Here is a 26,987-nt window from a genome sequence, read left to right as displayed (position 1 = left end):
ATCACACTACTGGGATTTCTTTTTTCCTCTGCTGTGCAGTTGGACTGACTATGAAGTCTTGACTGTAAATTAGAAGTGCTTAGGAGAATGAAGATGATGTAGCCCACTGGAAGTCAGTGGAATCATATCCAGAAACTAATTACGCTATTTTCAACATTGCTGCTTTTGTTTTAGTTGGAGCTCATTCACTCATGACTTTTAAGAGTTTCTTCCTTTGATAAGAGAAATGTGCATTTACCCATGAGAGAATAATAGAATACTTCTCTCTCTCATTTTCAATTAGATCATTTGGTCACCCTACAAGTTTAGTCCACTTTGGTAAAGCTTTGAAATTTTTCCTGTAGGGTCTACGTGGTTGTCTGCTCAGAGCCATATTAGTAAAGCTCAAGGAAATTGTTTCCACTTGCTGAGTGTTGTGGAGTGCAAACTTAGAGGATGTTAATGGAAACAGGCTGACCTGAGTTGAAAATGGTTCATTTTATTATTGGTTTATTGTTTGGGGGTTTTTTATTCATGAGGACCTTGGGATATAAACCTAGTCATATTCATTCTTGACCTGTAGGCTCTGTTGTGCCCCAGTTTTACCTGAAATTCAGTGTGTTCTCTATGGGTGGGAAGCATGTTTACATTTAACCAACTGCTGCGTATTCTTAAACTTCCTGTCCCCATCACATCAGGACTAAATTTTCTGTCAAGGTTGTTAGAAATTCAGACAATGCTTTCTCTGCAGCAATGCTGAAGACTTCATAATGCAATGATAGCTTTTGGATCATCTGTGTAGGATTTTGATAATGGGCCATTGTGCCTATTCTAATGCTCTGAAAGTTTTTGTAATGAACACAGTGCTGTGCCATCCTTTGTTTTTACTGCAAAGATTAATTGAACCAAGGAAGAGACAATGTTTGACATCATGTGAGAAGGAGGCAACATGAAATCATCTCCAGTTCCAGTATGTTTGGTTAAGAATTTAACAGAAATGAGAGGAGATTAATGTAATTTTGGCAAGATGTAAAGCGATCACTAGGCTACATAATAAGGATTGGTCAGTTGATTGGAATGAAAACTGCTACAGCCAAATAGTTTAAATAAAATCTTAAGCAAGAAGAATTTTCTTCACTGGTATTATTTCTATATGTAAGCATGCAAGGAAACTATATGCTGACAATTCAGGCCTGAAAGTTTTCCTTCTATGGCACTCAGTCTTTGCTAGAGACACAGAAAAGCTGTTGGAGCTTTCAGTGCTTTGTTTGTGACAGAAAATATATATTAAAATCAAGCTGTTTTTTTCTTTTCACTGCAGAAGAGGACTTTTTTTTCCCCTGACTGCAAGGTCAGTTGATATCTGTCCTCCCTAGTAAACAGATGGCCCAGTGAATATAGGCTGCTTTTACTCTCTGAGTAGCTGCTGAAGTGAAGATAATGTAATAAGTACCATTAAAAAAAAGGGGTGGGAAGACACCGATCAAATTGATGATTGAGAATACTTTATATAAAGTAGGAACAAAAGAGCAACGACTACTGTGTAAAATTTTTTCGCGGCAAAAAGTAATCCTGTCTGCTGGTTTGTGTAATGACAGGCTGGTTAAATGAATTCCAGACTAATAGAAGAAAAATCTTACTGTTAAGACGCTTTCTTTGAGATTTACAATTTTGTGCTATGCAACCAGTATCTTGAAGAATGTGATCTCTGCTTGAAAAGAGAATAATGTGTTGCTCATTAATAAGTTGGGCTTTTGTGATGGAAAACAAAGTTATACAAGATGTATTTCTCTTAAATGAATATATGTTGAATGGTTTATAGCTCATAAAAGCACATGTTTTGCTCTATTTCCCTAGTAAATGTATTTTTAGTGCAAGATTTATAAGCACTTCCAAAGAAAAATAAAGCAGTCTTGCAATGAATTAATATTTTTCAAATACAATATGTAGTAGATATCCTTGCACAGTAACACTGACAAATGGTCTTCAAACATGTTTTGAGTTTCAGTTCTGTTGGGATACTTGTATCACCCCAGTCATTCTGGAATCTTTTTCCCATCCCCAAATAAGTGACTAGTTCTTCTGTGAGTAAAGCTGTCTTGTTTTAGCTGGCCAGATGAAGTCAGGCTATTGTCCCCCTCTTTTAATCACTGAATCATCAAGCTTGGAAGAGACTTTCAGCATTATCTAATCCACTTGTTAACCCAGCACCCCCATAACTACCCCTGAACCTATCCCCAAGTGCTACATCCAGTCCATTTATTGCTGCAGCCACTTTTCTTATTGCCTCTGTTCGAGCACGGAGCACTCATTGGATCTGCTGTGTCAATACCTTTAAGGAAAGCCAAAGAGTTTTGTAAGATCTTCAGCTCTTGCTATAAAGCTTTCCACATGTTCTTTGTCAAGTGACTGATCGTTTTAACTGGCTAATAATCTACCTTACACCTGCTCAGGTCTTATAACATTCTACTCTTTGATGCAGAATTGGCAGGTTTTGACTCTGACAATAGATAAAGAATGATGTGACTGCATGATGTTGGATCAAAATGGTGGATTGCAGCTTTGCATATATGGAACTTTGCCTTAGTCCAGTTTCGGCTATAGTATCTCCTGTATTCACATGTTCAAGGTACCAACAGAGGAGGCTTTATCCAATAGGTCTGCAATTTTCTGTCCCCTTTCAATGAAGCTCAGTATTGCCTTACCTTATGTAAGGTATTCCACCTCTGGGTGCTCCCTTAATCCTCATTTATAAGTCTTCTTCTGAGGTTTGGTTGCCAAGAACCTATAAGCTGTATAATAGGAAACCTCAGCCTGTGAGAGAACCTGTAATATTAAATGCTGGTCTTTCAGTGCAGCTTGACTTCTAGATTTTTCACAGTCCCTTTGTCACTGGATTGTAGTGAATTCCCATTCATTCATCAATATTATTATTCTCAAAGGTGAATTATTCCAAAAAGTACTTATGGTAACAACTTCTTTGATGTCTTTACATAGGCATTTTGTAGCTGCTCTTTTCTGTGTAAAAGGTTTTTTTTCCTTGAAGAGTGTTTTACTTAGAGCATGAGCTTTATTTCTTTTCAAAAGAAATAAAGAAATATTTTCTTTGAAGAATTTGGGGTAAAGATCATTCCAAAATTATGTTGTGCTATAATGCAGTTTATTCTACTGTGAAATGCTGTAAATCCAGAGACAAGGTGCAATTTATCACAGCATAACTTTGGTCTTCATCTTTGTTCTGGTGTGTCAGTATTGCCACATCTCTGTATCCCAGAGCTACATATGTAGTTCGTATCTCTTTGCATCTAGTTGAGCATTGTGGGCTTTTTTTCATGGTCATTTCATTCCAAATTTCTCCTCTGCAATATCTTCTTGCCACTGCAGTGTCCCTAAGCCTAGGTACAATCTCTGCTTTTACAGGCAGAGTGCACACAAGCAGTGCTCTTATGTAATAGTTTATGACACCAAACAAGTCACTTAATTATTGACCTAAGACACTTGGTAAGTTTAAAATGTCTTTTGTAACACTCAGCTGCACTCTTTCTTCAAATGGCTCCCTCTTTTGAGGTCAAAACATGCACCACAACTCACAGGCTGGGTATGTGTCTCCCTTCCCTTGATGCTGTTGGCTCTTGTTGATTACTCTTGCTTTCCACTGTGCTCTGGTTACCATTCCTCATTTGCTGTTTCTCCTACATAACCACTTCCCAGCAAGGTGCTTGTGCTTTTGGGCAACACCCTCTCCTCCCTATATCAACAATTGTAATACAAATTATATTTGCACTGTGGGTCGATTTTTTTGTTCATTTGGTTGGTGGGTTTTTTTTCCCAGATGGTGTCTGGATTGTCTTGTTGAATACTCTTCCAGAGGTCATAGTCTAGCATATATCAAGACTTATATAGGCTAAGATTTGAAAAAAAAAAAAAAAAAACTTTAAAAGAAAAAACAGCACAAATATGTGGAATTGGAGGGCAGAAATTCTGGTTGTGATCCAAACAACTCCCTGTTACTTTTTTATCTGTAAAAAAGTGACTTCTCAACAAATTGGAGTATATTTCAATGTTTTATTTTGTGTTAATTACTTACAATATGCTTTTTTGTATTGGGTGCTATGGGACAACAGTTGCATACAAGGAAGCATAATAGGGTAACTTTTGCAACCATAACTGTGCATTACTTTGACATTCATCTGGCCTTTGCAAAGAAAAACTTCCCTCCCACACCATTTTTTCTGCTGCCCCCTCACCCTCCTCCAACCACAGTAGCAACTCCAAGCTCAGTCAGTTATAATGATTTTAAAGACAGTCTATCAGTAAATGGAAGATGGTATGTCTCATCTGACTTCTGACAAAAATGGTACTTTCATCTTTGCATGATGGTGTATAATTTATTCATAGACAACACTTGAATTTTAATCACAAGAGTACTGTGATAAACCTTTCCCAGGGCTTTTATATAGGACTGAATAGAAGGCTAATTGGCTTAGCTTCAGTGCATGTCACATCTCTGCTCCTTCTTTTGTTCTCAGTTTTTTGCATTATAGTTTCCTCTGCCTGCTTTTATGTAGAAGGGGAATCCTCTGAGACTGGCTATGTTTGTTTGTCATTACTGAAGCAACTCTTCCCTGATGAAGGAAGCTTCCCATGAGTTTTTCTCAGCAAGGACCCCCTGGTCAGTAGGCAGCAGGACCTGCTGGGGATGTTTTAGGATTTTCTTTTTAGCTTTCAAGCTGTCTGGGTCTTGCTCAGTCTCAAACTGAAGGTTTTCCATGGTTGCTGCGTTGTGTGGGATCTAGACACATAAACCTGAAATTTGTGAGAAATAGTACACCATAAGCTTGATTCTTTTTCGGTCAACAGCTTCATAGAATATTTGTAGGTTTGGAAAAGCTATTTAAACTAGCCTTTTTGGACTTCAGTGTTTACACAGAAAAACTGATGTAGTGCTGCAGAACCATGGTCCCCATGGTACTAAGTGTACCTTGGGTTTTGCTACTGACTATGAAGAGACATCCTGGTGCCACAGAGAACGGTAGTGGTAAGAGACCCAGGAACACAGCACTGTCCTTGCTCTTTCTACATGAAATGATGCAAAGATTACCTAATGAAGTTTCCAGGAAGGACGATATTATATTTCCTTTCCCTGTCCCTCCAAAAGTAATAAATCATCAGTAAGCTGCTTTTACTTTGTGGGTATCATAATATATGGAAGTCAGGAATAGGTTCCTGTCATCTGATCAAGAATTGTGTTGTCAGTAGGAATGATTGAGGTTAATTTCAGTTACAGCAAGGTGTACTTTATTCTACCTTGTACCTGCTGAAATAAGTAATCAGTTGACACTGGACTTACTGACTGTCTTGAGTGTGTATTTCAGGAGCACTATCTGTTTAACTAGACAAAAATAAGAAATAAACAGTATATCTGTTCTTTCCCTCTGCAGAATTGACCCCTGAGGAGAAAGCCTTGAAGGTTGCCAAAGCCATGCGTAAGCAGTCATTGGAGGTAAAAGAGAAATGGGAGAACCTAAATGCCAGTGCCAGTATCTGGCAGAAGCAAGTGGACAAAGCATTAGAAAAACTGAAAGACCTTCAGTGTGCCATGGATGACCTTGATGCTGATTTGAAGGAGGCTGAAAATGTGAGGAATGGCTGGAAACCTGTAGGAGACTTGCTCATAGATTCATTACCAGATCAGATTGAGAAAACTACTGTAAGTGTGGAACTCCTGGAAAATATTTAGTTTGTTTGTGTGTTATACCTCTCCATTCTAGTCCCTCTAGTTATATTAGATATTTATACACTGTATGCTGGAATTCTCATGTGCAGTATAAAGTCTTTAAAGATGGTGTCTGAAGTCTCAAATAAAGTCCAGAGCTGGGCCACATTCCCAGTGTTGGCTGGGATTACATACACACACAGATCTGTTTGGCCATCAAGTGTAACTCTCTTTTTAAAAAAAACATTCAGAGCTTTCTTAATCATACAGAAATAAATACATAGTTTTCATTTATGTTTCTTAACTTTCAAAAACTAAACATGTCTATTGTCTATTTTTGTTTGTATGAGCAAATTTGCATTTGCTTTTAGTTTAGCCTGGCTTCTCACCAGGATTATTTCAAACTGAAGAACACATACTACCCTATAATGTTGTTATGGGCAAACCAGTTCTTGCTGCCTGGGTTCCATGCAGGACTCAGCATCCCAAGGCATGGCTGCTTTTGATGAGTAGTAGTCATCCCCTGCTTAACTTCATGGATTGGGTAGGGACCTGGTAATGCAAAGCTCCCCAAGAAGGAATATCTTCTGACAGCATTGTCCAGAAAAGCTGACTGGAAACAGTATAGTGCAGTGAATATCATGGATTCCAAGAGAACATGTGGGTATGCACATGTAGGTAGAGAAGTATGCTGTTTCAAGCAAATTTGGCATTTACTGCTAAGCTTCTGTTTCACAAACCCAGATTTTCAGTTTTTAAGCTTAAGAAAGCATTAGAAGACCTTGGGGTTGTGTACCTGACCATCCATGTCTTCAGCATAGGGTGCTGGTGTCAGAAGAATAAAATGGGCTGCAACCAGGTTTCTGTAGATATTCTCTCTATGTATACAGTGTCTGTGAATTCACAGGGCTACATTATTTCACACAAAGCAATGTAAGCATCCTCATTCTCCCAATTATATTGTTACTTTCAAGGTTAATGGAACTGAAATCTTTAAAATAAAGGCAGTCAAAGGTGAGTTAATATCCAGACTGGTGTTGATTTGGAAAGAGTAATGAATCTCTTCCTTCTTCTCTTATTTTTTAATATAGATACTAAAGCAAGAAATAAGAAGCTAATGCTGAATAGCTCCTTGTTCTAATGCTAAGAAGTGATTTGTCACATTTTAATGGCTTCTTCTGTAAAGTAGATGAAAGCAAAGTCTTTCAGATTTTCATTGCTATGGAGAAACTGTAACATTTGCTGAAGGAATAGGGGCCTACTGGCAGTCCAGAAACCCAGTGTTTCTTTCTTGACAGTATATTCTTTCTGTTCCTTGGACTAATGAGAGTGATTATTGAAGGGAGGTAAATAATTAAATTGTCCAAAGAAAATACTTTTTTTCCAGCTTGTTTAATGATGTTTAATCAAACTGTTTATAGGATTGAACACTTAACTGCTCACAGCAAGGGACACATTTGAAGCATTTTTTAAACTGTAACTAAACTTGCATCAATTTTGTCTTAATACTATATTTAGTTCGATTTGATTCAATAAACCTTTTACTTCTTTTTAGTCATTGTAATACCTTTACTCTCTGGTTCTAATCAGGTAAAACATTTTACTATTTTTCCTTAGAATATACATTCCTTCATACTTTGCTAGTTCAATAATAGTTTTTAAATTGAATTTTTGTCAGCTGCTTAATACTTGAAGACTATAGCTATTGAACAAATTTTTTCTTAAGAGCTGTTGGCAGGCCCTATGCTGCTAAAGCTCCTAATAAGCATTGTGCATTTCCTTTTGCAAAGAAAAACTCTAAAGCCATACAGAGCCACAAAAAAATCCAATAAATTAAATTATTTTAGGGGTGCAATTTGCATATGGGCATTTCAGTAAGTTTCATACTGTTTTTCCTCAAAGATGGATATGAGTGATATAACAAGGATATTGAAGTGAGTGAACTTTGCTGAGAGCTGACTTGTGTGCAGTTGTTTAGCATAAACTGCCACATTAGGCTGGTCAGCACCATGTGGAGTTTACACTTTTGTGCTGCTCAGATGTCAACTGAACATAAGTGTGTTTCTCTTACCCTTCTAGGCTTTTAGAGAAGAAATTGCTCCCATCAACTTAAAAGTTAAAACAGTGAATGATTTGTCCAGCCAGCTGTCTCCACTTGACCTTTATCCATCTTTAAAAATGTCTCGTCAACTGGATGATCTTAATATGCGGTGGAAACTTTTACAGGTATTCTTCTGATTATGTACTGTAAGTGTGGGGGAGGGATTTTTCTCACTCTCCTGTTTTCTGAAAAGATTCACTTATTACCATTTGTCATTACTTCTGTTATTCTGTTAGTACCACTGCAACCAAAGCCTTTCCTGCTGTAGCTTGGCCAAAAGCTTTTCCTTTCAATCTATTTCAGCAGTTTATTTGAACAGGAAACTGCATTAAATTCTGGGAAATAGTGGGAACTATTGCTGCATGGTTTTTTTGTATGTCTTGGTACACTAGATTTTACTGCATAAATCTGTGTCACCAAAAACTGATGTAAAAATTCCTGTTGTGTTTCCAGCTTGTATGAAAGCTGTTTTATGGTGTCTTTGTTCAGTTTCTGTAGGAAATTTCACTTAAAGTGATTTAAGTATCAGTAGAGCTATAACAAGATATATGCTATAGCAATTTAGTGTAAAAAGCAGAAGAGGATATGCTTAGAGATTCATATTGCTTAGTTATGATTATTGTACTTAAATGGTCTGAGAAAGGTAAATCCATGTGCCTGATTACAGCTGAAACTTATACTTAGTTTCACAGTGAATGATTTAATGAAGTTTCTTACATCACTTAAAAGTTCATTTATTAATTTTTGAAATTTCTCCTTTTTTGTGTTTATTTTTGTAGGAAATGCTTATCACATCTCTAACGAGGGTAGTGGGAATGAATTTTCAAAACCTAGGCACCAGTTTGTTGGCCAGTAATTTTGAATGAGTCACTCCTGAGAGTCAAAGCTGTTACTGTGTTATATCAGATCTTTCCTTTCCTAATATAGTTTAGTAGTGGGATTTCTTTTCTTTTTTTTTTTTCTCAGTTTTTGGGCTTTTTTTCAGAGGGGGTGTTGTGTGTGTCCTTTCAAATTTAGTTAACCAAGCAACCAAAGTACTGCTACTGCAGTTTCAATTAAACTGAGGGGCATCATGTCAGCCAGTGAAGCACTGTCTTCCCAAATGGTTCTGTGCTGGAAAGGCAGCATGAGATCAATGCAATCAAACTGAGACCTGCTGACTATGGGAATTTGGACAACAGAAGGGTTTGGAGGAGATAAGAAACTTCAGCAGCTGGCTGTAGTCACCATGAAACTACTGTTGTTCATTATTGATCTACACTTCTCACACCAGAACACTGCAAGATAGAAACATGATTCTCATTAAGATGAAAGAAAAATATGTAGCCTTAAATAGGTGGATGTCAAATAATTGCTGTGACACACAAACAAGTTGATTTCACTAGAAAAAATGTAAGCAAGTGATTTTCTTATCATGACCTTGGTGTTGCAATGTAGATTTTGAGTGTATATGTTTATATGTAGGTGTCTGTAGAGGATCGCCTTAAACAGTTACAGGAGGCACACCGAGATTTTGGACCTTCATCACAGCATTTTCTTTCCAGTAAGTTCCTTGTATTAATGGGTGCATGTAAGATATGATTGCTTTCTCAAATGCTGACTGATCTTTTCTCCATGTTTGCCTATGGCTTGAGAAATTCCTCTTCCATTATATTATCTATGTCCTTGTTTTTGTAGAGGTGTTTCATCTTCATAACTTCATTGACATTTTGACTAGTGTGCTTCCCACTCTGTCTTTCTGAAATGGTTGTGCCCTCATTGCTTTATTCTTTGTCCTCTGCTGCAGTGTCTGACTAGTGACTGTTCCAGAATCTTTGCATGCTCGTGGCCACATCTTTTCATCCTTTGCCAACTCTTTCTTCCATTTCCTTTTGCTTCCACACTTGCTGGGATGGCACAAAGGAAAAGCTTCCTGGATTTTTCCTTTTTTTAAAGGCTCCGTGTCATGCATTCCTGGAACTCCAAGCAAAGGACTGGGAAAAGCAAACGTGTGTTGCTTCCTCAGGACCTATCCTTGCATCTTTTTAATAAACATTTTAGAGGTGTAAGCCTATGATCTCACATCTACTAAGAAGTCAAAAGCTGCGTTGATATAATTGTTATGCATAGATAGGTTGTGGTATCGAGGTACATGTTGGTTTCCTGATGTTCCAGCCTACCTGCCATCATCAGAGCTAGTGAGACAGAATTTTAACCCAATCACCACTCCAGTTTTTAACTGAGAGCTTCTATAAGAAAGATAACATTATTGGAGGAGTTGAGAAGTCAACATAAAAATGAGTGGATATTCTGAAGTAGTGTATGACACTGTATAGCTCATATAATTTAAATCACTAAATAAATCTTGATTTTTTTTCTTGACTTATGTTATAACTGTGTTCTTATTTTGAATTGACAGTTGTTTTTTCAGTAAACCAAAAGCAAAAGTGTATATAAAATATTACAGCTGTTATGCAAACCAGCAGTTCCTAGAGCCATTTTGTCCTTTTTTTAAATTGACAGAACAAACAAACAACGTTAAAAGTATAGGATTTATTTCTTTTTTAAAGCCCTATTAGAAATATTGCATACTGTTGCAACAGTGGTTTTGTAGCTCTTGTAGACTCAAACTTGTAACCTGATCAGTACATCTATGTAATACCTTGTTAGAAAGATTCCAGATTGAGTGCTACTTTTGGCACTGCTGAAGAATGCCAGATGAACTGGTTGTAAGACTAGAGAGTCTAGTCTCTGTAAATAAAACAGATTAGGAAACAATGTAGAAGTTGTTTCTCAGAATCTAGCTCTCTTATTCTAGTAGAGGGCGAATCAATGGAAGAGTCCACATGTAAAACTTGCCAGGAAAGGTTGGCTGGTTTTGATTGTCTTGGCCTGGATTGTTTCCTTGAATTGGCTTACAACATGCCGCAATAAAACACCACGCTCACAAGTCTGAGCAGTGAACTGGCTTTGTTGCTGGTTAAAGCATTCATAGAATTTTGTCCACAGAGACTATGCAGTGCCTTATCAGCATTCCTCAGCTGTGTTTAGAGAATATTCTTCAGGCTTAAGGAGACATTCAGTTTATGTTGCATACCAAAGTAAAAAAGGGGAAGTTTCCAGGATGGTTTCCATGTTGGTAGATACCACAAAGAATTACAGCGAAGTAATACAGTTTTGAAAAAACAAATAATATGTAGTTATTAATTTAAACCATTTGTTAAAAGCAACCTCTTTCCCCACACCAACTACAACTAAAGCATCTTAAAAAAACTAACAACAAAAAAAAAACAACAACCAAACATTTTCTAGAGCTTTAACAAGACAGAGTTAAAGAACTTATGCCTACAACTTTATATAGTGTCTGGCAAATGTAAGTCAGGGACAGTAAATTCAGAAGTGAAATAATAATAGGAAAAAAAATCATTAAATCTGGAAAGTTGAAGGCTTTATCCTGACAGGTTGAAAGACTGTATTCTAAATCAAAAATTTCAAACCTTTTTAGCAGCAATAAATGACTTCTAGCTGTGAGGAACAAATAGAGTAGTAGTCTGAATAAAACAATCTCAAACTCCTAAGACTGAGATTGATTATATATGTATGTCTTCTGCAAATCTTCATTTCCAAAGCTTCACTTCTGAATTAGAGGGCAGGTTTTTAATCTGTGCTTATCTGACAGCAGCTATTTTCAGTTTACCTCACTTACCTGTTACTCTTCCTCCAAATACTAACAAGGAACCATAACTTGCCATCACACCATTTTCAACTGACTAGATTCCAGTTATCATGTAATCAGGAATTTTTGCTAGCAAGACACCTATTTCTGCCGTTTCATCAGATTAATAGAATGAAGGAATAGCCCCGTTTGAAAGGGACTGACCTCAAAAGATCATGTAGTCCAACCTTTTATGGGAAACAGAGCCTAGATGAGATTATCCAGCACCCTGGTTCCACCCTTGTTAGTCCAATGATTTCATCTCTGCAGTGGCTAGAAATGTTTCTTTACTAAAAAGACATAGTGCAGCATTTGATACTACTGTTTGACTTCTTAGAACACCAATTGCATGGATTCCTGCAGACCATCACTATGAAAGGGCTTCAAAAACTTTTTAAAGACTACCAAACAATATAATAGCCCTTCTTAAAATGTACTGTGTTGGGAGTCTGAGGTAAAGCTGTATTAGTAAGCCACTGCAATCTACAGTCCCTCTTTTTGCTGAGGTATTTGTCCCCTCCCGTCATTGAAAGGCAGAATTTGGTTGATTTGTTTTTCAGTGCTTTTGAGATGGAAGGTAAGCACTTTACAAGTTAGTTACTGATCAGTAAATTTTATGTATCCCTAACACAGATAAAGGTGAAGAATCCTTATAATCCATTATTCCTTGCAAAGAGATTGCTTTTTGCTGCCTCCTGCCTTTAGAAATAGTAACTTGATTTTTCTATAATAATTTTTTTTTTCCCAAGGCTGACGATCCACTACTCTCTGTTATGTTTCTTGTATGCTTTCTAAGACAAATCCATGAACATGTTCCCTAACAAGCAGCTTATGTCTCCAATGGCCTGCTCAAAGCATCTCTCAGCCATACTAATATCTGCAGGCCTGTAAGTGAATGCCAAGTTGAGAACTACTATGTTCAGTTTTCACCAGTGATTTTTAAAAGATAATGGTAATCTTATATTCCAGACTTTCCTACAGCAGAGAGCTGGCAATGTTTTACAAAGTTTGTTCCCAAATAAAAAGAATATGACTTGTTCCATAATAATTAGTAATTTAATTGATTACATTGTTTAGTTCATATTTATGTCAGTGCAGAATATCTACAGCTGTCACAGCAAATAAATTGTCGTTAAGCAAATTCTTACTTAGCTGACATAATTCATGTACTAGAACAGGAGCCACAATAGGTGCCAAATTGCAACACTAGAGAATGAAACTCTAAACCTTCACCTATCAGGTTGATTTTTTTTTTTTTTTTTTTAATTTATGAAGGCCTAAGGATTATTTTTAGCAGATAATACATCTGTTTGAGCATTTAGCCTTTACTATGTTTTTTCTTTACCTACATCTTTATTGCACGCTACCTTCTTCAAATAAAGATAGAATTTTCTCTCTTTTGTTTCCAGTAAAGAAAGTGGTTTACTTTATTCCTGTAATTTCTGAAATATTCTTCCTAGTTAATCTGCCTTTCAGTACATAAATATTTCTTAAATGATAAACCATGATATTTTGTGTAGTTTAGGAAGAGGTCACAGCCATGAAACCCTTGGACACCAGCCAGCTGGTAGCAGGGCAAGACATATCTCTGTGTAGCTGCAATAGCCTATGGGGCTTATACAGCTTGTAAGGCTTCACTGCAGTTTAGAGAGGTCTTTAGGGAAGAGGAGTTACTTTCAAGTGGATTTTTTTTTTCCAGAGAGGGATAAATCCTAAAGAGGGCCAAGCTTGCAGAAAATTACATTAACTGAGAGTTTAATTACTTGAGATCCAGTGTGGATCAAAGCTGTGTCTCATTTTACCAGGGCTCTAAATGGGGTCTGTTAGGACCCAAGAGCAGGCACTCTGTGTCAGAAGCGCTGCCGTGTGTGTGCAGTGTAAATTCATCTCATTGTGGTGATCACTTGTTCCTGCCTGTTCTTGCAATCTCTGCTTCCACAGGGAAACTAGTGCAAGGAGTTTTTTCATGCTAGAACCCTAATTACCCAGGCACTAGTCTGGTAATTTCTGATATGTGTACCTATGACTTTTCAGTAAATAGCTATTTGTTAATTGAGCACCAACAGTCCTGTTGGCCTGAACACTTCTTATTTTTTATCTCTTGGGATGTTTACATCGGCAGAGTTGCAGTGTCCTGTATGACTTGATGCTTTTTTCAACTCAATGTGCAGAAGCCTTCCTGATATTGTGGATGATATCTTATTTGCATAAATTCTGCAAAGATTATAGTTCTTTGTCAAGGAGTGCTAAGACATGTTTAAATTGTTTTTTTCCCTTGGCCATACAGTGTTAATCAATATTAATTTGAGTTGCAAATATGAACTAAGGGTTGTAACTAATAAAAACAAGGTTGCTATTTCTTCTTCTTCTGTTGCAGAGCATTATTTATACTAGTGGAATAATTTATTTTAAAGGCATAAACTGATAATAATCCTATAGAGGTAGGAAAACAAGTGTCTGCAGTTTCCCTAAATGCCTAGCTTGCTTGCTCAGAATTTACCATCCTTCTTTGAAGTAGAATTATCACATTTGTTTTATTTCCAGCATGGCATCAAATAGATGCCTGTAATCATCCTGATAGATTGCCATAATTTTCTTCTGCTGCTTTTCTAATTACTGAATGTTGTATGGGAAATATTGTTTCCTTTTAATTTATTATAACCATATTAATTATAAAACAAATAAAAGATAGATTTTTTAATATGACAGGTGCTTTCTAATAACAACCTTCTCTTTATTTCCTCAGCCTCAGTACAGTTTCCATGGCAGAGATCTGTTTCACATAACAAAGTGCCCTATTATATCAAGTAAGTTTGCCTTGATTCTATTTTTCTTAAGTATAACAGAAGCTCCTATCACCATAAACTAGCAGAAAAACATAGTTACTAAGTCGTTGCCAGAAATGCTATTGAGAGTTTCTCCATGTAGTGTTATGCTGCCTATACTGTAAAGTCATATTTATTGCTTTGTATGCTGCAAGATTTAGAAATACATAAAAACAAGTCACTGACAAACCTGAATTAAGAACCTCACTCACATAAGAAACAGCAGAGGCACTCTAGTGTAATACACTATCAGTGTTCAAACTGGACTTGTTCTTGTGTGTGTGTCTCATTCAGAGTATAAACTGTAGAGAGGAAAAAAACTGAATAAATAATGTATTTAAAATCACAAAGTTCATAACCTAGAGCAGGATAGTGGTGACTAATATTTATTGAGCCCATTCCTCATTTTGTGCAAAATTCCTTTGTAAATAGGCAGGTCTTGTCTGTTCTGTTGTCATCTTTACTTTATGGTAGTTTTTATAGTAATTGATATCAAGTTAAATTTTACTCAGATATAAATATTTACAAAAAAATTTACAAATACCTTGATTACCAAGAGGAATGGTTGAGATATTAATTTTGAAAATAATAGGGAATGCCTAAGTTAGAGGTGTGGAGATCTTGATGTGTTCTACAAAGAGCAATCCCTAACTTTGCTTTTCTTACTCTACCAGTGTTTGTTTGCCTGTACTTTTAAGGTCAAATATTGCAGCTTTGAGAGGGGGATATGTCTTTGCTAGAAAGGTAAATGAAATTTTAAGCTACAGTGTTTAAGCGAAACCCAGAGTAGTTCATTTTAGGCTGAAGGAAATTTATGTTTAAAATGTTATCAGTCTGGGTTTGGGAGAAGAGTAGGGTTTTTAAGTCTGTAGGATGACTGTGAATTGGACCTGAAGATAGTTCGTTTTAAAAGAACATGAGGATTTTTTACTATTGCATATTGCTCATAACTCTGAGAGCCACATTTTGTGCTTCAAACAATTTACAAGTACTTGAGAGCTTTGAAAAGCAGGTAGCAATAAATCTGTCAATCAAACCTGTTAGCATTCTTGAGATGTGGCAGTTTTGAAACTGTCATATGAAGATTAATTTCTTTAAAGGGTCTGAGTAGGTAACCAGAAAAAGCAAAAACCTGCTATGAATATCCTTGAATTCTCTATAAAAGCATTTGTGCTTCTGCTCAAAAGTTTTGCAAGAGGCAGCAAAAACTGTGACATGCTGGGGAAGAGGTTCCTGCCTCCCTCTCAATGGAAGAAGAGAGGGCAGAAGTTGGATGTGGAGGCACATTCACTGCTCAGACTCAGGCAGAAGTGCTTTTAAAATGATCACACCTGCAGCAGTAATTCAAGGAAAATGCTGAAGTGGCAAACTACAGAAAGCAAGAGGAAAACTACCCTAAACTTGTCATTTTTTCTTGTGGGTATGTCCTTAGTGGACACTGAAAGATTCATGTACCTGTTCTACCTTATCAGAGTCAATACCTGGAGTTGGGAACATGAGTTGGCTTCAGAGGGTTCTGTGGAGCTCACCAGTTCATTCAGAGTTGTGGAACAGATGGAACAAACTAAGATATACCTTCTGAACTGTGCTGAGCAGAGCAAAGATTTTAAATTTGAATTTTTCATATGTATATCTCTTTTTTTCTTATCTAATACATTCTTCTGAGTTTCTGGGGGGTCTCTCTTACCCTACCTCAGCAAAAGTTCAGTTTTTGAGAAATCTTTTTTCATTTTTTTCATTGCTGGTTCAGAAGAAAACCTTTCCAATATATGCACTAGGTGCAATCCTTCAGGCACACCAGTTGGTGGCAAAGTATCCCCTGGGACAGGCCTTGTTCCCATAATAGTGTGTTGGTGACCCTAGAGCTTGATTGTAGAATGAAGCCAGTTGGGCCTCAGAAACAAGCCCCAGCATCTCTTAGAAATTGTTTTTAATCGTCTTTCACAGAAAGTTTGGTAGGGGGCAGAAGTGTAGGGCAAGTTCTTTGAGGGTCGAGGTCTTTATAGTAGCAGAGAACACTTCTATTTTCAAGATGGCTTTAATGAAGTCAACAGAATTAACTACTGCATCTCAATATGCAGCTCATAGAGAGAGATTTCAGAAAGATTGTTGAAAGTAGGGAAAGATTACTGGAAAACTCTTATTTGAGATGCAGTAGTTAATCTCTCAATTGCATATATGCTGCTAAAGCAATGTCTTGATTCTTGTATCTTAGAAAAGAACAATGGCACATGTAACTAGTAGGATTTATTTTTTTAAAGAAACTTGAGGGTTTCAGTAACTTCACAGTCTGGAAAGCAGACTGCCTTGGCAGTTTCCTACGTTTTTTATTTCTTACTGATGTAAACATCAGCAGCATCTAGATCAATCAGAGAATTGTGGAAGATAAAGAAAAAAACAGCTGATTCTGAACTTTATTTGCTTTGTTATGATGAGGCTGGAGAGTACTCTTGGGTGTAAATACCTTTTTAAATCTTTGTCTATTACCTAATTTTAGACAGAGTTTAAAGAAGAGAGAAAAACAATACTGACATGAAAAACTTACTAGTTTGGAATGATTACTTGAGTAAGACAATTCAAGAGAACAGTCAATAAGATTTAATGATTTTTTTATATAAAAAGAAAAGCTAGGAAAGAGGGAGAAACTGATAACATTTTCTTTTTTTAAATTATACTAATGTCTTTTAATGAGTTGCCTTTGATGTAAATCACAGTGTGAGTAGAAGGAACAGTTGCAATAAGTCTCAAAAACTTTATCATTTGAGAGCAAGTGACTGTATTTACGAGAAGACTTCTGTGTTCAGAGGGAAGATTTAAGATGCCAGTTGTTTATTATGGTATAGCAGAACAAGGATAATAAAAGTATGGTCCAGTGATTGATGGCTGAAAAATGAGAAGTTTTAAAAATTAATTTTGAAAGGGAAATAAATGCTAATTGAAATCAGGTTACTTAAATTCTGAATAGGAACACTTTTTTAGACAACCATGAATTTATAACTTTATAACTTCATTTTGATAGCTTTTTGTCTGTGTCCTTGAATGAGAAATGTTAAATATTCAGAAAGTCACGTAGCTGCAAATTATAATGTAGTTGTACCTGTGTTGAGTATTTGGGAAAAATAAGAAAAAAGAACCAACTGCAGTCTGCAGTTTTATTGCACACAGAATGTAGTTTAAAAATATTGGGGAACTGTACCTGAGAAGTCAGGAGAAAGTACTTTAGATAGCAATTAATCTGTAAGGAAAGTGTCAAAATGATACAAGATGTCTGTATTTTCAGATAAGAAATAATAATTTTAAATAATTTTAAAATTATTTTAAAATTATTTTTACAGCTATATTTATAGTTTTACAGCACGGGAAATGTGCTTTTACCTTATTAATGTACCTCTTAGCTGCAGGGTCAGAGTCCAGCTGTTACCATCACAGTTAGAATCAAAAGTAAATATTGTTAAATATGGGTGGGCTACTGTCTGACTAACTTCATGATTATAAAATCAAGGAGCTGGGTAGTACAGACCATGCATTTTAATTAGAGCTGAGGGATTTCTTACCACTTAAATGCAGAAAATCAGAATATCTTTAAGATTTTATTCTTTGGAAGTGCATATGTGTGTTTCCTGAAACTTTAATTACTTTGTTCCTTTGCAGTCACTTTGTTTGGTTCCTGACACCAGAGGTAGCTTACATTTACATGGGTAGAGAGAAGTGGCTCAGTGGAAGGTCTTTGGTGTGGTGACTTTGGAGTCCAGTTTGTTCTCCCCATCCCATTTGCTAACGGTTGGCATGTCTGCCCTTTCTTGGGTTGTATTTAATCAGGTAAAAGAGGCACAGGAACAATCAAAAAGCCAGTGTACAACCTCCTCTGCCCTATAAGTTCAGACAGAGGCGGTCTGGTTTGGGGTGTTTTGGAAAGAATCAACTATCCTGCTTAGCTGGAAGAAGGGTTTATAATTCATTTGGCCCAGGTTTGTCAAGGTGCGTGTTTCCTGGGCTATGGTGGATATTTGAACTGAACTTATACACATGATTTACCCTGTCACTTTTTTTTCTCTTGAATTGTCTTACTATCTAAGGCAAATTTGTGAAATGTTGCTACCTGTGTTGATGTGATTTTATTTAATCCTTTTTTGCCTCCTGTTTGATTTTTTTTTATTAATGCCAATTACAGAATATTTTGTATTTCTGTAGACACAGTAAAATTCAGTGAGAATCTTAATCTGCAAAATCTTGAGGCTGCTGGGGAAAAAAAAAAGCATTGTCCTTCATACTTTTTTAATTGAACTAATGAGCATATGGAAGGGAATGCAACACAGAAGGCACAGTATTTACCAGTGCACTTTAGGTAATAAAAGTGTGAGGTTTGGGCAAAAGGTTTGGCGAACTTGCCATTTGTAAAGATTTGAGATTTAATAAGGAAAAATTTGTTGTTGTTAATTTATAACTATTTGGATCATACAAATAAGACATCCTTGGTCTCTGTAACAGTAAATTAAAAAAAAAAATAAAGCCTGTATTACATAGCATCTCAATAAAAATATTCCAAAGAGAAACAGGATAATAAATGAAACACTATGATCATTAAACATCTATGAGGGAAACATGATGAATATGCAGAAAGCATAATTACCTAGCATTTCTCACTGTTTTTCTTTTAACTATAATTTAAGTGCTTTTCAGCCATGTACCTTTCAATGCCATAAATTATTAGATACTTGTGCTGTGCAAAAGAAACAAAAGGACACTATAGAAGAGGTCGCACTGAGTTTAATCTCATGCAGGGCATTACATAGGAAGAGCACTTCCTTGTTGCAGCCATTAAATTGATCGATATCAAATGCCCTAGTTGCCTTGCCTTTTCTGTAATCCTGCAAAGTGGCTGGCATCACCAGCGTCTTAGAAATCCTATGTTATCACCTCCTATATTTTGTTCAGCTTTATGGGGACAGGAATAAAATGTTTTCTGCTTCTCCATTTTTTAAGACTCTTCAGAAAGTCTTTGCTGATGTTTGGTTTATGCCTGTATGGGGAAGAGGGGGAGAAGTAAAGGAACAGAGAAAAAAAAATCTTTTTTCTTATTATAATTATATCCATAATCTCATTCTTATAAGTATTAGGTGTTTCCCTTAGAAGGGAAAACATTTACAGAAAGAGGTAATACAAGTTTGAAGGTTTGAGAGTTTCTTCACTTACCAGTTCCTGTGCTCATCTTCATTTTCAATTAAAGAAATGCAGTAGCACATTTCTCTGGAGTGATTTCAAAATATCTGCATATAAATGGTTCTACCAACCTCTAAGGTGCAATACCCTTGTCATGCATTATACCAACTCTTTTCACCACAAAACAGTATTTTCTAATGGGCTTAAAAAAAAATAGAGAAAAATGTGCAGTATCTAGCCAAAACACCATGGCATAAAGTAGGGATGTTAATGCCATTTGAAATTTGTCAAGGGTAGCAAAGTCAGAGTTCTGAGTGCTGTTGATTCATTAGCAATCAGTAAAGATTCTGATTTTGGGTAATGTTTTGTGCAAATGACTACAGGAACAGAAAGGTACTTAACTTCATGCCAGAGTGCTGTTTCTTGTGGTGTTCATCAGTGATTATCAACAGAGGCCTTGTCCATTATAAGAAATTATAAAAAATACCCACCTGTTTCTAGTTTTCTTTCTTGTACAAAAAAACTGGAAAAGAACAAATGGATTTTTTTTCATAGCTCTATGAGCATCTTGAAACACATAGAGATGTTGAACTTAATCCATTCATTTCAGCAGGACTATTCTTTTATTTCCAGAGCATAAATTAAATGACATACTAACTGTTTCTCAGTTTTTTATTTACAATCAGGAAGTGCATTTTAAATGCTTTATCTTTGCCAATTATAATTAGAAAGCTGCCAGCAAACATAATGCATAAGAAACAGATTGTAAGGGCAAATGTTTGTTATGTAAGCTTTAGAGCACTTCATTAATATGTGGGTGGTTTGTAGTTTGGAGTATTTTATGGTTTGTCATGGTTTTTTGTTAGTGACATTTACACAAATACTTTTTAAATTACACTGCTTTGTCAGGTAATATATTCACGGATGCTTGTTTTGCTATGTGGCTCATATTGGGTCCATAAGTTTGGCAGAAGAGATTTAGAACACTCTTGCTCTGAATAACTCATACTTTTGATAGGAACAAAAAAAAATTGCTTCTCAAGGAAATGTTTTTAATTCTTCCCTAACTAAACCATAAGGAAAGATGTAATATGCTCATACCACTTGTGTTACTGCCCTGTAGAGCAGCTCACTTCTGTAATAGCAGAAATCCCTCCTTATGCCGTCCACTGAACAGAATGAAATCTTGTACCCTGGGCTCCTTGAAAAAAAAAAAAAAAATTTGTTGCCATCTACAAGCAAGATGAATAATGGGCCCAATTGTTGTTCACCTTCAATCAAAGTTAATATCACTTCACTCTATGAGTAGTTCTTGACATTAGCAGGGTTTTTGCAAGAGAAGGTGCTCCTTGCACAGTCATCACTGTGACCTGGGACAGAAGTGCTGTGGTAGTTGTAACAGAGAGAGAAGACTCTGCAGGTTTCTCTGCTCTTGGTTAAGTGCTTGGTTTTAAATTTTCAGAAGTTCAATGTGATTATTTCTTATAGCTCTTATTAAATTTACAATCATGTGGTATTTTCCATGTCTGGCTTTGAAGAAGTCTGCCTTTGGTGCCTAAAAGAAACCAACCCATGGAATATATTTGGTGGTGGTAGCAGCACTGCCAGTGACAGTGAAGCTGCTGCCTCCTTTGACCTGAACAGACTGTTGAGCTGTTGATTCATTAGCTCTGAGCCCATTCCTCTTCTCTGCAGGATCCTTGTATGGAATTGCTTGGCTGTTACCTGTGGTTTCTTGCTGGGTGTTTTGGAATTAGGCTGGCACAGTCATGTTCACCCTCTGTAGTCACTTAGCAGCTGTCAGGTAGTACTGACTTTAAGGAATTGGAAAGGATTCTCTCGTGCCTTTTTTCAGTTGCACCAGATGATGTTTACTTGGCCTCCTTTCTTACAAAATCTGTGTGGCATAGAAAGAAACTGAGTGATAACTTTTAAAAGCCCATTGGTCTTTATGCAGTCTGGCACAATTGTATGTTTTTTGCAAATAAAATAGAAACAGAAAAATATTTTATGGTCAATATTTTATTAGCCATAAATTTAATGTTCTGTGTTTTTCTGTAAAGAGAAAATTTAGCTATTCAGGTGTTCACTGCATCAAATGGAGAAACGAGATTACAATGCAGGATACAGAAGTTTTTGATATCTCATTTACTTTTTCCACTTCATGTTAAGTAAATACAAAATAGAAAAAAGGCATATTTTTTATGGCATGTTTTCACTATTAAAGTGATTTTAGTCTTTCGGATAAAACTGTACTGAAACTGTATTTAAAGTATACATTTCAAAAATGAAACTGCTTGCTCTTAATTTTTGGAAACTTGATTTAAGGGATGAAGTTTGATTAGTAAAATCAGCTCTTATTCATTGCATATGGGCTTATAAATTACTTAGAAGCTGGAATCTAAATTGCAATTAACTATACCCACATCCTAATTAAGTATTGCAAATGTGTAATGAAGTATATTTCCAGAGGGGGAATAAAAAAAAGGCAAGGATTTATCCAAGCATATAAGTATTTTTTCTTCTATATTTTTAACAATTAAAAAAAAAAAAAAAAAAAAGAAAGAAAAAATAGAAAAGGACCTAGCTAAAACTTTGCATTTCTGCTGCAGCTCTCAGGAATATCCTCACAGCACCCCACTAGTCAGAAATATATTTGCTCATGGAACCATATGTTTAATGCCAGAAAACAGGGAACTGGGAAATAATGTCTGCAATTCAGCAAAGTCCCTATGATCATGGCGAGTTTTGCCATCACAGTTTCTAAAGCAGTAAACAGGATTTGACTCAGCTAAATTGCCTGTAGTTTACATACAGTGTTTGCATTGGTATTTCAACATTTTAAATAGAGGGAAATGTCTATCTGCGTATAAATGTATTTTACAGCTTCTGTCACAGTACTGCCACCTACCTTTACTTTTAACATAAAAGATTGAAGGTGTCTTAGTTAAGGCTTTATTTTTCTCAGAATATTCTAAGAAATCCTTTAACTTAGAATGTTGACAGTAAAATCACCAGTTGTTTTGAGGAGTTTTGTTTTGATTTGGGGATTGACTTTTGGAAGTGGCTTGTTAAGGAATTTGAGTTAAAGCCATGTCTTTAAAACAAGCTTTATTAAACTGATCACATATTGTATTCATTTCTGTGGGCAGTTGCAGTGGATTTAGTCAACAATTCTAAATGAGTAACATATTTATGGCATCCTGCTAACATGATAGTGGAGATATTTGGCAGTTTCCAGAGTAATTTTGAGATTATTTAATAAGTTGAGCAGTATGAGCTATTATATTGTATTTCCTGTTCCTGTTTACTTCAGTATTTACTGAAGCTGTATATGTGCTTTTTTGTGGTATGCTATAGTCTTTAGACAACAGAGTGACAATGCTGGACAGTCACCGGCCTTTATCATGGCAAAGCATGAAATCCAAATATATTCTTGTTGCTGGCTTCATGATTGGTTTTATAGGTGTGCCTTTTAAAGGGAAATGATTGTCAATCTACTTGTTTTTGAAATTACTTTTCTGGACAAAGATAAGCATAGTGCTGTTTTAGAATTGTCTACCTAAAAAGTGCAAACCCACTGATTTACTGGCATGCATGAGCTTTGGAGTTTAGCATTACCAGAGCCTCAACCACCTTACTGGAGATTTGAAACATGAATTGAATTCATGTGATAATGATATCAGAATGAAATCAAATAAGATCTTCTATTCAGGAAGATGTATTCAGGTGTAAAGATGTATTAAGTGTTTTCTTTTGAATTGAGGAGAGTTTACTATAGTATTTTAGAGTCAATCAAGTTCTGATAGAAGTCTTGATTATTGTATAAATCTCTCTTGTTTAAATGTAGTCATGTTCAGTCAGTGACTAGGTAGTAATCACTAGGGATTAAAGAGGGAAAAGAAGATTTTTACTTATTGTATTAATAGGAAATATATACTTTGCCTATGAACGTCCTTGAAAAACCACTCACAATGTTGTGATTGTGCCAGATAAACAAATGAGATCCATGGCAGAGGGTGAAGCATGATGGGGAGAAGCTGTCCTGTCTCTGCAGTTCTTTGGAGCAATGACTTTCTGTACAAATTTTTGTACCATCTAACATGAAAGGGTTCATTCTTGGTTGGTTTCTCGATTAAAAAGTAAACATTGATGATAAATTACTATGCACTCACTGAGGTCTAGCCATTTATATGTAGCAAATTATGATACTGTTCACTACATTTAATACCAAAGTGGCCTTTTTAAAGTCATTATTTACAATCATGTTTCCCTCTATGCAGGGAAAAAAATGGGTATATTATTATTAAATTATTATATTAACAATTTTTAAATAGAAACAAAGGTGAAACACTTAGTGTTCTCTGAGCATTACTGTTAAATTTTCTAAAACAGCATAATTTTGTTTTCATTAACTTTTAAAGGGAATCCTATGATCCTTTTAACATGACCTCTCTGATTAATTACCTTGCAAATCTAATTCAAATGTAAAAACTTTGTAAGACAAGAATGTGCAATCATTCCAGCAGTTAATATTGATAAATACAAGTAAAGTGTGGCTTGTAGAAGGGAATTGGAGATTTCGGTGGACCTGACATAATACACATTTTGACCCCTATGGCTGCCTACTTGAAATTCTGATAAATTGAAACAGCAACACTAATCAGTATATTAAGGGATGCTGCCTCTTGAACCTCTGTTCTGTGAACAGTAGTGTAGAGCATGTCCCCTAAATCAAGATATTTATTGATTGTTTGTGTGAATGGTGATCAGGTTTCCCATTGGACTCCATGATCTTAAAGGTTCTTTCCAACCTAAATGATCATGTTACATGTTAAATAAATGTTATGGGTAAAGCTTTACATCATTGCCTGTGTTCTGATACATGTGCTCAGATATGCAATGAAGATTGAAATAAAATCTCAAGATTTTTATTTTAAAATTATTTTTACAGCTATATTTATAGTTTTACAGCATGGGAAATGTACTTTTACCTTATTAATGTACGTCTTAGCTGCAGGGTCAGAGTCCAGCTGTTACCATCACAGTTAGAATCAAAAGTAAATATTGTTAAATATGGGTGGGCTACTGTCTGACTAACTTCATGATTATAAAATCAAGGAGCTGGGTAGTACAGACCATGCATTTTAATTAGAGCTGAGGGATTTCTTACCACTTAAATGCAGAAAATCAGAATATCTAAGATTTTATTCTTTGGAAGTGCATATGTGTGTTTCCTGAAACTTTAATTACTTTGTTCCTTTGCAGTCATGAGACACAGACGACGTGTTGGGATCATCCTAAAATGACTGATCTCTTCCAGTCCTTAGGTGAGTGCATTTATTTAAACCACTGTAATTTTTATTCCTTGAGTAAAAGCTGCATTTGGATACTGACCATGTTTGAGTTTTCATGACCTGAGTGTAACAGCATTTCCCACTTTGTGATGAGACACACTTTGCCCAAAACCCACTGCCTTAGTCACGTTATGTATTGTCTTTTGGCACTATTAATTCTGAACCATGTACTCTGACTGTATGCTTTAATGCAGTACCTTGAGGTTGTTTTTTTTTTTCCTTTAACTTCACAAGGAATTTTCCAATGATACAGGCTCTCTGCATGTTTAAACCAGGGCACTAATCTGCAAGGAACTAATTTTGGTAATAAAATAGAGCAGCTACCTTTTCAGTAAAAGCTAAAGTGTATTACGGTACAAGTAGTTCAACACGCCCTGATAGCATCAACATTTACTGTGAAATCTCCCATTCTAAGGAAAGGAAGGGTAAAAATACTGTTGAGTGAAGGAAAAAATGTTACTGTACCAATCAGTTTCTAAAACAGAGCTTACAGCTATGTGACTGTCCCTTTTAAAGCACAGTTTGCAAAATCATGGCATATAAATTAAAGCTTAAGCCATTTTTTCTGTTACTGTGACACTTGCTGCCCTCTGTTTCCTGTATGTTATCTGATGGAGTTGTAAATTATTTGAGAAACTTAGAGTATTTGAGTATGGGAACTATGCACCAGTGCAAAATACGTATGTGAAACTTTCTTGTATGTATATGTATTGCATGTGCCAAGATAGTGTCAGCAGTTCTGGAGGGCCACTGTCTTCAAGGTCCTGGACTGTCAGTCAAGAGGCTTTCTCTGAAGGTGAATTGAACTGAGGTCCCAACTTGTCAGGCTTTTTAATTTGTTCTGATATATCCTATTAATTAATTACAAAGAGAAGGGATATCAGACTTCTTCCAAATTATGAAGATTTATGTGCAAAGGACAGTTATGGGCTGTACTTTTAGGGCCGCTCATGTTTCTGTTCTACTGTTTCAGCTGACTTGAACAACGTGCGCTTCTCCGCCTACCGCACGGCCATCAAAATCCGCAGACTGCAGAAAGCACTGTGCTGTGAGTTGGGCCTTTGAGGGAAATTGTTTCTCTATAGTACTTGGGGAAGGGAGGGTCAGCTTCAGTCTAACAATATTTACAGTGGATAAGTCATCCTTGACACACTGTCAACCAACAAAATGGCAAGAATTGCCAACAGTAGGTGTAATTATCACAAATAAATAAATAAAATATATTAATAAATAAGAGGTGCAGCAGGTAAGTTAAAATGGTAAACTCACTAAGAATCGTTTTTATCTCAAATTTTCTGTTCTATAGGTAAATTTATTTACTTATAAATTTATTTATTTATATTGCTAGGGATTTAAAAAGCATTTTCTATTATATCACAAACTATCGTTTAATTCAGCAGCAAGTTACATGATGTACACTCAAAGTTTAACAGTCTCAGAAGTGATAGATCAGGAGACCTTGTCCTGGCCTCTGGACCTGGGACTTCTCCAAGTCACACAGCAAGTACCATACTGAGATCTGTGCTCTTGTTGAGTCTCCTGTGCAAAGCAAACTGAATTTTAAAAACTACAGAAAATGAAATACATAAGAACACACATCTAACAGAAAAAAACAAGGTGAAAATAAGAACACACATCTAACAGAAAAAGCAAAAGGAAACTAAACAATTTTCGAAGGAGATGTGGGATGTGAAGGCGAGTAAAGGTTGCAGATTTTAGGACTTTTGAAACATCTTGGCAACAGATGGTAGAAAGATGTATGATATTACCAAATTTTCTTCTTACAGATTAGGAGTCCTTGGCATGGAAAGACTTTTCAGCCCTGAAGGGTGCACATACTGCAGGCTGAATAGGAATTCAAGAAGTGCAAAGTCCTCCTAGGGGTACAAGCAGGAAAGGAGTTGCACAAAGAGGGATTTCTTCCCACCCTCCAGGTGGTTAGTTTTCTTTCCAGCCTAGAAGACAAAGTCTGATGTTAGCTGGCCTTCAGATATAAATCATACTGAATGAACCTGTGCCTGAGATGGTAGCTAGCTGCTCCAGAAAACAGGACTGTATCTGTGCAGAGCACAGGCTCTTATCAATACCTATCACCAGCTCTTCATAAAATATGGTCCCACCAAAGACTACAGCTTCATCTCCCAGCAAGACTAAA

The 26,987-nt window shown here is 36.1% G+C and overlaps 1 protein-coding gene across 1 annotated transcript in view; it reads left to right on the top strand.

Annotated features, from left to right (window-relative positions):
* Window positions 1-26,987, top strand: part of UTRN (utrophin) — a 340,746-nt gene that overhangs the window by 258,167 nt on the left and 55,592 nt on the right. The window contains exons 56-61 of the mRNA XM_053972321.1: window positions 5,421-5,689; window positions 7,775-7,921; window positions 9,261-9,339; window positions 14,237-14,297; window positions 24,744-24,805; window positions 25,806-25,880. Coding sequence (XP_053828296.1) covers window positions 5,421-5,689; window positions 7,775-7,921; window positions 9,261-9,339; window positions 14,237-14,297; window positions 24,744-24,805; window positions 25,806-25,880 — 693 coding nt within the window. The remainder of the gene's footprint in view (window positions 1-5,420; window positions 5,690-7,774; window positions 7,922-9,260; window positions 9,340-14,236; window positions 14,298-24,743; window positions 24,806-25,805; window positions 25,881-26,987) is intronic.

The sequence above is a fragment of the Vidua macroura genome, chromosome 3 (genome assembly GCF_024509145.1).
Source record: "Vidua macroura isolate BioBank_ID:100142 chromosome 3, ASM2450914v1, whole genome shotgun sequence".
Classification (NCBI taxonomy): domain Eukaryota; kingdom Metazoa; phylum Chordata; class Aves; order Passeriformes; family Viduidae; genus Vidua; species Vidua macroura.
The sequence above is the reverse complement of the archived record's forward strand: the minus strand, read 5'-3'. Positions and strand labels throughout refer to the sequence as shown.